This window comes from Lipotes vexillifer, unplaced genomic scaffold, assembly GCF_000442215.2.
Source record: "Lipotes vexillifer unplaced genomic scaffold, Lipotes_vexillifer_v1.1 scaffold900, whole genome shotgun sequence".
Lineage (NCBI taxonomy): Eukaryota > Metazoa > Chordata > Mammalia > Artiodactyla > Lipotidae > Lipotes > Lipotes vexillifer.
Window position 1 is genome coordinate 133,669 of NW_006781896.1, and position 11,504 is coordinate 145,172.

Below are 11,504 nucleotides of genomic sequence, written 5' to 3' on the forward strand. Positions count from 1 at the left end.
TATGTCTGGCCAGCAAGGATTATAATGACACACAGCTACATTTTAGGATTCTGCCTCTAAAATTAGAGAATAGCTTCTCAGGGCTCTACTAAATGGTCTCGTTCTTTATCTTCTGAAACCTCAGCACAACTGCAACCCCAAAGGATACCCCTCAGGCAAGGACAACATAAGGCTCTGGTTCAGGGTCAAAAATACTTCCTGCTACTAGCACCTACACTTAGAAAGGGCTGCAAACACTACCCTCTGTAGCACTAGTAATGGTAGCAGTAAAATTAATACCAATGACAACTCTACCACCATCTATATCACCCATTAAACCACCACCTTCTCTTTCTAATGTTCACTGAGCACTACTATGGGACTATCTAATAAAAAGCCTTTTTATCCTCATCTCATTTTACCTCCATAGCAGCTCTGTGAGGAAAGGACTCATTTTATAGATGAGATAGCTGAGGCTTAGAGATGGTAGTTAACGTAGATCTTGGAGTCAACTCAGGCTGTCTTCAGAGCCTACACTCTTAAGTGTTATGCCATGCTGGATCAGAAGAAGAAAGACATCTCTGATGTCTTTAATTCAGATGGGAAGTTGATACATTGATATTTATTAGGCAAGAGCTGGGAACGAGGAAAGATTCATGATGCCTGAAAATATGTGTAGGTTGTGAATGAGAAAACAAAATCAAAACCAAAGGAGGAAGTTCAAAGGCTCCAATGCAGCCAAATCACAAAGATCTCTCAGCTTCAACCCTTGTCTAGAGTGTTCTATAGAAACCTATGTCAATAATTAAGCAACAGGACACTTACAGAATGTTTGCTGGAAGTGAGATAATGTTGGAGCTTCTGGAGCGATGTTGTAGAAATGAGTTTTTAGAGCTCCACTCACCAGTAGATTATATGCCAGATCAGTTATATTGATGCCCACAATTGCAAACGAGTACCTGTAAAGTGCAAGCCACACCAACTATATATCACATATGAGAAGTAAGCATTTCAAAAAATGATAATTTGATATTTAAATTGCTATTATCAGAGTGTCAGATTTCCCTTCTCTCCCCAACTTATCAAAACCCTGAATCTTATAAATTACCAGAAAATTTTAATAATATATGCCAAGAGAATTGAGAGTTCATATGCTTTGAATTGGTAATGCCATTCCCAAATATATGAGAGAAAAAACCAGAAAATGGCAAAGCTTTATATACAATGATAGTCATTACAGCATTAGTTATATGTCAAAGACATGTAAACTATTCATATATCCTAAAGAAGATGATTGATGAAATAAATTATGGTAATCTCATATAACATATTACAACTAGTAAAAACCATACTTCTAAAGATTATTTAAGCAGGATATAAAACATTGTGTATAGAACAAGCCAAGTTTTATTATACACACAAATGTGTAGAAAAACTAGAGTGAAATGCCACAAAATATTATTATGGGTATATTAGAGTAATATGATTATGGTGATTTTTTTGTTTACTTTCCTATATTTTTGAAATTTTCTATAAAAAATCTTATATTACCTTTAAAATGAGGAAAAATTTAACTAGTATCTTAACACTCAGGGTATATTTTCCAGTCCATTTTCTACATGTCTATCTAAAATTAAGTGAAACTGAGTTCTTAAGTCCTCTCTGGTATTATAAATCCAGCACATAAAAAAAAGGAGTTCTCTGCTCAGAAATATTTTTGGATGAAATGGGGCATTATAAAAAAAGACCTTCTAAAGTAAACTTTTAACTAATAGCCTGATACTTGATAGAAATCCTTAAAAGAAGACTAGCAAATACAATTCCAAATTATGATTTTTGAAAATCATTTCCATACAGTTATAACTTTCTAAACTTCATCACTTGGTCACAGGCAAAGTAGTATCATATAATCATACAAGTAAATACAAAAACATATAAACAGATCCTTTCCAAAATTCAACTGGATTATGTATTTCCATCGGGACAAGTGCATTTTCATCCTTGTCATTTTTTGCAGTGCTCTTCTGACAACCTTTATATATGAAGTCCCACACTCACCCAATTGCTTTATCCATCCTTTTCTTCTCCCATTCTGCTTTGCTGAATTTGCTGGATAAATGAATGAATGAATGAATGAGTAAATAAATAAATAAGACTTCTATTCTCCTTTAATGTTTTTGTTAAAACTGTTGACTAGATGTGGGGATGTCTGTAACTCAGTTATCAAACACTAATCAACTTAAATGTTATTAACTAAAAAACCACAATACAATTTATATGGAGCTCAGAAATGGAGTTATTTAAAGCCATGATACTTATCCCTTATTCACTATAGTACAGCAGTGAGAGACAGACCTAAAGGCCAAACATACTCTTTTATATTATCCATTAATTATCAAATAATACTTCCTCTTCTAGCAAGATGCTACCTCAGTCATGATTCCCCACTGCATTTCGTTTGGTTTTCCCTCATGGCAATTATCCTACTCAGCCTTATTTGTGATGTCTGGCACACAGCAGATGCCAAATAAATGTTTACTGATAAATAATTGAGTTAGTGAAAAAAGAAAGAAGGAAAGAATAAAAGGGAGAGAGGGAGAGAGGGAATAAGGGAAGGAGGAACTTATAGGTTTTGAAAATTCTGTTCTAACAAGTGCTGTGGCATTTCCTCTGGCTAAGCTAAGACAGCTAAATCATAGTAGCTCCATTTTAATCCATTTTTATAATTTGAGTTTCTGAATAAGACTGAAGAAAGGGTTCTATAATAAAAGCATTCTGAAAATACTGACTTGCATTCTATTACTTTGTGTACTTTCTTATTCCCCCTATTCTCACCCACTTCCATACTGCCAATATCTTGTAGGCAGGAACCATGTTGCACTCTTCTTTGTGGCCAATGTGAACTTTCATTCAGTGTTCTACACTAAAAATTGTGGTTAGCCTTGGAATTAAATAAAATTTTAAAACTAGAGTTATTATGAACATTTAGCTTCCATCTAAGTAGGAGAAAGGAGAGTTCTTTATAAAACAGTGCAAACACTACATTAAAAGACACACATGTAACACACACACAACACAGGCCCACAAAAACATGATGCAAAACTGTTATTTTACTATACTTACTTTCTACTCTGTAAATGACTGGCTCTAATTCAAAGTAACTGTCTTTAATTCATGTTAAAATAAGCCACTTCTTTTTAAAGTGCAAGTGCCAATTAACAAACCAACAAGTCAGCCAAAGAGGCATCAGGAGATTTTTACCTTAAAAGACTCATATCCAAACTGAAATGAGTTAGATGTGAAATTTAAGAAATTTTATATAAACAAATTTATAAGCACTTATTTTCTCTTCAACAAACCTTTGTAAATACATAGTATCTCTGTATTTTGTTAAATTAAATCTATCTGCATTGGAAATATAAGAAAAAGCCAAATGACCTCCACTCATTTGATTACTTATAGGATATCCTGGCCCAAACAGAAGGAATTCCTCTCTTCAGGAAACACACACACAACAAACAAAAATACAAGCCATCAAAATTCTTCTCTTACACTTGAACCTACTTTTATCTCTCAAGTTACTTCAGAATTCAATAGACTGATCTTCACAAGAGCAATAACGTATAATGCTTGCTGAAGGGTAGACAGGAAAGAACTTTCCTTAGTATTTTATGGCATCTCCCTATTCAAAACCTGAAATATTCAGGGCCTGAAAGAACCTATGTTGATATCACTATGGGTTAATATATATTTCTTTCAGACATTTGTGAAGGACAGTAGCATTTCCAAAACATTCTGATTTGTATTCAATGACATTTACCATCAATTTGAAGTGATTAATACTTGAAATTTATCTAGTCAATTTTATTGTAGCTTGAGGGACAAAGTGTGTGCGTGCCCACACAGACACACACATACACACACACACAAATACTAGTCTCTTCTTAAATAAGAGTAATCACACCCTCAAATAATTCCTCTCTAGTGGCCAACACAGGATATAAAATTATAAAGCCTTTCTTTGATAATGGCTCATAGACAAAATCAATCCCTCTCCAATGGTTAATCAAAAAAAATATTTTAAACTTATTGTCACTTCGCAAGGACCATGGAGGATTCATGTCTTTTAATTGATGCTTCTCCAAGGAATGTCAGTGCACACAGACTCCCCAGCCAATTTTATTCAGAGAGGTTTCAGAGTCTCTACATTACAGAAACATGTAATTCAGACAATGTAGTTAAAAAATTAAAACAGTTTGATTTTAACCATGTGATATATGAAGAAAGAGTGATGATTTTAGTGCTTTTCTCAAAGTAAATAAAATGTAAAGAAAATGAAAATTTAAACTTATAAAAAGATTATAATTATAAATTTGGAAAGTATAGGATAATTTAATGAATCTTAGCCAGTTGAAGCTAGAGTAAGTATAATAGTAAGATGGGAGGCGAGCCACAAAGTCAACCTGTTTATAGATTTTGAGAGTGGTATGATAAAATTTGGGACTTATTTAGCAAACATGAACGCTAACAAGATAACCTGTCATGCTGAGGAGAAAAAAGTGATACAAAACTATGAGTACAAAATAGAAGAACTCCTATAATAAGAGTAACTAAAGCATGTATATGCTCTTTATAGTAATACAATTAGAAATACATTAATAGAAGAGGAGATTTGCTCTGTGCAGCAAAATTCCCAGGTGAAATGTCCCTCTCTTGGAGTAGATGGGGGCAGAAATGTGTGGTAATGTGTCAGCCTTTAGGTGAAGTTTCAAAATGTTTCTCCAACAGACATGGCTGTAGAAAGGCTCTTTGAGATTTTCTATCAGGTCAGACTAATCTGGTTTTTCCTTCATCAAAACACAGCCCAATGTAATGAACTATATTACATAAAAAGTTGGGAAATGTTTCCTTTTTGAAAATTTTTCATGAATTTATATTACTTTAAAAATTCTTACCCATACTTATTCTAAAATAACATAAAAGCAAGAAAAAACAAAAGCAAAGAAAAATACCTTATTTCCTCTTTAGTGATATCCCTAATGTAATCAGTTAAAGACAAAAATTTAGAAAGGTAAATGAAAATGCAAACAATTTAGAATCTAGAATTTTATTAAGAAAAAAAAAAAAGCCTCAGCAATTTTAGACTTTCTCACTTGGTCCCTGACTTCAAGACTTCCATTCTTCCCTCTATTCCCCCACTGTGGTCCCTTGTCTCTGAACTGTTTCTTCCATACTCTGCTTTCTCCTTCTTCTATGCCCACCTCCTCAATCTTCCTAGACACCAGAGATGTTATCAGCCCCTCAAGTACACATCTCACTTGAACAGTGCCACTTTACATCCTAAATCCTGTAACAAGTACCTGACATTATAACCTTCCTATTCAGCATTTGTCAAAAGGGCTTGTTTGGAAGAGCTTAAGCCTCACTTCTGGTGGGTTGACTCTCTTGAGAATCTTATCAATAGAGCTATATAGGAGATGAAATTAATTCTACCTAATCCACAAAGCCTAATCCACCTTTCATTTTCAACAATTACCTGCATTTTGGATGAAGAGAATCAGATAGGACCTGCTGCGCTGCTGCAGCATCCCTTTCTGCAAAATACCTGCAGTTGGAGGGAAAGAAAACCATAACTCCATACCTTTTGAATACATTCATTTCAATCCAATTTGAGGCCATTTGGGATTCAGAGATGGACACCAGCATAAGCATACAACCTGTGTCAGCTCCTCCAGATAATGAACAGCTTTTCATAATAGAATTTTCCAAATATAATGACAATATAATAGGGTAGTTGTAAAACACACAAAGAATTAGGAATGATTCTAGTAGGCTTGAAAATTTAATTATGAAATTTACCATTCCCTAACAAGCCAAGATATTCTTATTAATGAGGGTTATAGATTCTTATTAAGAAGGCAGGAGGAGGCCCCTCAGAAGGCAGAAAAATTCTGGATGAAGGGACATGGTAAGAGGTTGTGGCAGCCAAAGGGCAGAGAAAGGATGAGACTAGAGGAGGTGATAAAAGTTCAAATGTACTTTCTTGGAGAATATTCACGGGGTGTTAGAATTCTGGATGAAAATATCTTATGGAGCTTAGAGATGTTAAAAAAATTCTGTTCTGGGAAGGAAGGGGCAATGAAGTTTCCCTTGCCACATACAAAAAGCTTACATACCCTCAAAAATATATCATAAAAAATACTTCATAAAGGCAATTATAAAATACAACTACATATAGCATGTATTATTTAATTTGATGTGTATTTCCTGCATATATATAAAGGATAAAACAACCTCTTAAATTTTCTCTCAGAAAAGTTCAAAGCTAGTCAGCAAATTTAGTAAACATGTCCATGATTATTAATGAAATTGAGTCTCTTCATACTTTTGTTGGTCATTTACGTTTATAGAATAGGTTTAAATTAGAATTAGGTTTCTGTTCACATTTCTTGGTCCAGTATATCTAAAAATGTCCTCAAATAAATAAGCCTACAGATAATAATACACTGGATATAGATCCTTTATCAATTATGTGTCAGTCTTAGCTTTCTTTTCATTTTATTTATGGTGGCTGATAGAAGATTTTAATTTTAATGTGTGAGATTTATTGATTTTTCTTTTACAGTTTGTGCTTTTTTGGTTTTATCTTTAAGAGATCCCTCCTTACTCACATATCTTAAAGATTTTCTCCTAAAAGTTGTAAATATTTGTTTTTGACATTCAATTTGTAAACTGAGGCAAGGTAGAGATTTAATTTAATTTAACAAATGGAAAGCCAATTGCCCCAGCTCTACTTATTTAAAAGCTCATCCTTTACCCAGTTATTTGTAACACCACCTTTGTCATCAAAATTTACTTTTTTATTCACTCACATTACATAATAGTGTAACATTTAAAACATTTACCAGCGGAGAGGGGGAGGAGGGAAAAACTAGGAGTGGGGGAGTGGGAGGTACAAACTATAGGTATAAGATAGGTTACAAGGATGTATTGTTCAACACGGGGAATATAGCTAATAATTTTTAATAACTGTAAATGGAGTGTAACCTTTAAAAATTGTATAAAAAAATTACCATCTTAAAAATAAAAGCATGGATGATTATTAAACTTCCTAAATTTAAAATAAAAGATCTTAGGGGGAAATGAGTGCCATTAAAAATGCCATTTTTTCTTTTAAAAATATATCACTATCTTCACTAGTAGGGTAGTGTCAAAGGACAAAAGAACCAACCTAAAAGGACTCCTTTTTTCTTGAAAAATAATGGCTACAAATGACCCAATTTAAGCATGAAAAAAATAATGAGCACAATTATTAAATCACATAAACATACAAAAACCAGGAGTTTAAAGTGATAATTTAAAACTATAAAGACCAAAAAAAAAAGTTTGATCACTAACAAGGGGAATAGGGCACCAATTCCTCACTCTGAAAATTGGCAACTTAGTTACTTGAGCAGCTGTCCTGCCTATATTTTAATTTATTTATTTTACTTATTTAAAAATAATTGTTTTTTTCGGGCTGTGTTTTGCCTTCGTTGCTGCGTGCGGGCTTTCTCTAGTTGGTGGTGAGCGGGGGGGCTACTCTTCGTTGCAGTGCGCGGGCTTCTCATTGCGGTGGCTTCTTTTCTCCCAGAGCATGGGCTGTAGGTATGCAGGCTTCAATAGTTGTGGCACGCGGGCTCAGTAGCTGTGGCTCGCGGGCCCTAGAGCGCAGGCTCAGTAGTTGTGTCGCATGGGCTTAGTTGCTTTGCAGCATGTAGGATCTCCCTGGACCAGGGCTTGAACCCGTATCCCCTGCATTGGCAGGCAGATTCTTAACCACTGCGCCGCCAAGGAAGCCCCCTGCCTATATTTTAGAGAAACCAAATAACCGTATTTAATAAAGGAAACTGTCTTTACAGAATTTTAGGCAACAACTGTGGGAAGAATAACAGAATTAGAAAAGCACTCTTTGCACAGTTAATTGGTTCAGTGAAGCTAACTGGAGGAAATGGTTAGATAAAGGGCTGATGGGGACTTTATAATGGAGCCATCAGGCTGTGATTCCTCTGATCCATCTCAGCATAAGACTGAGAGTGGGGATGCTGCAGGCCTCCCAACAAGATGTCAACATGAACCTATTCAACCCTTTCTGAGTACCTCTGATTTTCAGGACATACCGGGGATGGGTACAAATGCAAACAGACAAATACAGATTGTGGGATATTTTATAGGACAGTTGACCTAGAATCTTGCATGAATTAATGACATGATGGAGGGGCAAAAGGAGAGGAGGGAGGGGGAGAGACTGATTTAATTAAAAAGGACCAGAGAGCAAAGTAGAAATAGAGACTCAGAGGTAGAGAATAAACGTATGTCTACCAAGAGGGCAAGGTGGGGGGTGAATTGGGAGATTGGGATTGACATATATACACTATTGATACTATGTATAAAATAGATAACTAATGAGAACCTACTGTATAGCTCAGGGAACTCTATGCTCTGTGGTAACCTAAATGGGAAGGAAATCCAAAAATGAGGGGATATATGCATATGTATAGCTGATTCACTTTGCTGTACAACAGAAACTAACAGAACATTGTAAAGCAACTATACTCCAATAAAAATTAATTAAAGAAAAATAAGATGACAAAAAAAAAAAAAGAGAGAGATATAATCACTAAGTGCAATGCATAGATCTTACATGGAACTGGATCAGATCAAACCAGCTGTAACAAGACATACTTGAGATAATTGGGTAATTTGAATATAGTCAGGATATAGATGATACCAAGGAATCACTGTTAATTTTGTTAGGTGTAATAATGTCATTGTGGTTAATGTAAGGTAATATTGATGTCTTTTAGAGCTATATATTGAAATATTAGGGTGAAAAAACAAACAGTATAGGATTTTCGTTAACACACTTCTACCAAAAACACAAGTGTTTTCAAAATCTCAATAGTTACTGAATCTGGGTGATCAGTGTAAAGGGGGTTCTTTATAATCGTTCCTCTGTTTTTGAATATAATTGAAATTTTTCATAACAAAAAATTAAAAATAAATTTGAGATTTGTTTAAAAGAATCCATGAAGTTTGCCAGATAAAAGGAAGATGGTAGCAGCTTTCTAAATTTCATGAACCTGAGTTCAAGTCAGAGGATTTGAATGTTTTCCTGGAGTCTCCTGGGAAGTGGCTTTTGGGACTAATAAATCAACTTCGACATTTCAGTATGAGGAGACCAGAACATCACTTTAAAACTCAACCATTCTTCATTTTACTTACTGCAAATTGTACAGTCCCAAAAGTCCCATTCCTCGAAAATCTGTTTTAGGATCATCACCTTGGAAACCAATTTCACACCACTGCTTAGAAATCCGGGATTCCAGCGGAGTATTGGGCTTCAAGAATTTCCATAACTGAAGAAAAGAAAAAAATTAGCCTGTTGATATACACACATATAATACCCTTTCTTATTGACTGAAATTTAGTAAACTACATTATTAGGAGGAACTTTGGAAATCTCAATATATGCAAATACATTACAATTGAAGATTTGATCATCTTTCAATTATCTATGACAGCAGCTCTCAAAGTATGATCAAAAGACTCCTAGGAGGGACCCTAAGACCTTTCAGAGAGCCTAGGAGGTAAAAACTATTTCATAAAACTAAGAGATTACTTATCTTTCACTCTCATCTTCTCATAAGAATACAGTGGAATTTTCCAGAGGCTGAATGACATGTGATGATCTCATTGCTCTGAAGGCAATGGAATGTACACGTGTATATTTTGGTGTTTTTAATCTTTCTGTTTTAGCTCCTAAACAGAAATGTGTGTGTGGTGTGTGTGTGTATGTGTATATGTGTGCGTGTGTGTGTGTGTATATATATATATATATATATATATATATATATATATATACACACACACATACATATGTATGTATGTATGTATAAATACGTACACATACACACAATCTTCTACAAAAGTTCTTTGGAGTCTTCAAAAATATTTAAGAGAATAAAGGGAAGGGGAGAAGAGGAAAAAATTTGAGGGTATGCATTATTCAAATCCTCAGATGATTATCTCACTTTACAAACAAAACTTTTAGCAGCATTGTTAATAAAAAGAAAAGTGAACTGACGAGTTTCATTTCTCATCTATAACAAGGGTGAAAGTAAACAAGCATCATATAGCTGAATAAAGAAAGATCAGTAGGGCAGAAGAGTAAGACGTGGAGATCACCTTCCGCTCCCCGCCCCACAATACATCAGAAATACATCTGCATGTGGAACAACTCCTACAGAACACCTACTGAACGCTGGCAGAAGACTTCAGACCTCCCAAAATGCAAAAAACTGCCCACGTACCTGGGTAGGGCAAAAGAAAAACAGACAAAAGAGTAGGGACGGGACCTGCACCAGTGGGAGGGAGCTGGGAAAGTGGAAAAGTTTCCACACACTAGGAAGCTCCTTCACTGGCAGAGACGGTGGGTGGCAGGGGTGGGGGGGGGGGAGCTTCGGAGCCATGGAAGAGAGCGCAGCAACAGGGATGCAGAGGGCAAAGCGGACAGGTTCCCGCACAGAGGATCAGTGCCAGCCAGCACTCACCAGCCTGAGAGGCTTGTCTGCTCACCCGCCAGGGCGGGTAGGGGCTGGGAGCTGAGGCTCCAGCTTCTGAGGTCAGATCCCAGGGAGAGGACTGGGGTTGGCTGTGTGAACACAGCCTGAAGGGGGCTACTGTGCTACAGGTAGCCAGGAGTGTGTCCGGAAAAAGTCTGGAACTACTCAAGAGGCAAGAGACTTTTTCTTGCCTCTTTGTTTCCTGGTGTGCGAGGAGAGGGGATTAGAAGCGCCACCTAAACGACCTCCAGAGACGGGTGCGAGCCACGGCTATCAGCGCGGACCCCAGAGACGGGCATAAGATTCTAAGCCTGCTGCTGCAGCAGCCATCAAGAAACCTGTGTGCAAGAATAGGTCACTAGCCACACCGCCCCTCCCGGGAACCTGTGCAGCCCGCCACTGCCAGGGTCCTGGGACAACTTCCCCGGGAGAACACACGGTGCACCACAGGCTGTTGCAACGTTATGCCAGGCTCTGCCACCGCAAGCTCGCCCCACATTCCATACGCCTCCCTTCCCCCGCCCCGCCCCCCCCGACCTGAATGAGCCAGAACCCCCTAATCAGCTGCTACTTTAACCCCGTCCTGCCTGAGTGAAGAACAGACGCCCTCAGGTGTCCTACACGCAAAGGTGGAGCCAAATCCAAAGCTGAACCCCAGGAGCTGTGCAAACAAAGAAGAGAAAGGGAAATCTTTCCCAGCGGCCTCAGGATCAGCAGATTAAATCTCTACGATCAACTTGATGTACGCTGCATCTGTGGGATGCCTGACTAGACAACGAATCATCCCAAATTGAGGCGGTGGACTTTGGGAACAATGATATATATATTTTTTCATTTTTCTATTTTTGTGAGTGTGTATGTGTATAGTTTTATGTGTAACTTTGTATAGCTTTGCTTTTTTTTTTTTTTTTTTTTCGGTAC

At 36.7% G+C, this 11,504-nt stretch overlaps 1 protein-coding gene across 2 annotated transcripts in view; it reads right to left on the reverse strand.

Annotated features, from left to right (window-relative positions):
• Positions 1–11,504, reverse strand: part of ELMOD1 (ELMO domain containing 1) — a 68,463-nt gene that overhangs the window by 10,722 nt on the left and 46,237 nt on the right. The window contains exons 7-11 of one of the 2 annotated variants that reach the window (XM_007454856.1): positions 9,244–9,377; positions 5,516–5,584; positions 4,992–5,015; positions 2,038–2,088; positions 805–938 (exon numbers count right to left, since the gene is read on the reverse strand). In XM_007454856.1, the coding sequence (XP_007454918.1) occupies positions 805–938; positions 2,038–2,088; positions 4,992–5,015; positions 5,516–5,584; positions 9,244–9,377 (412 nt within the window). The remainder of the gene's footprint in view (positions 1–804; positions 939–2,037; positions 2,089–4,991; positions 5,016–5,515; positions 5,585–9,243; positions 9,378–11,504) is intronic. The other variant, XM_007454857.1, reaches the window with a different exon arrangement.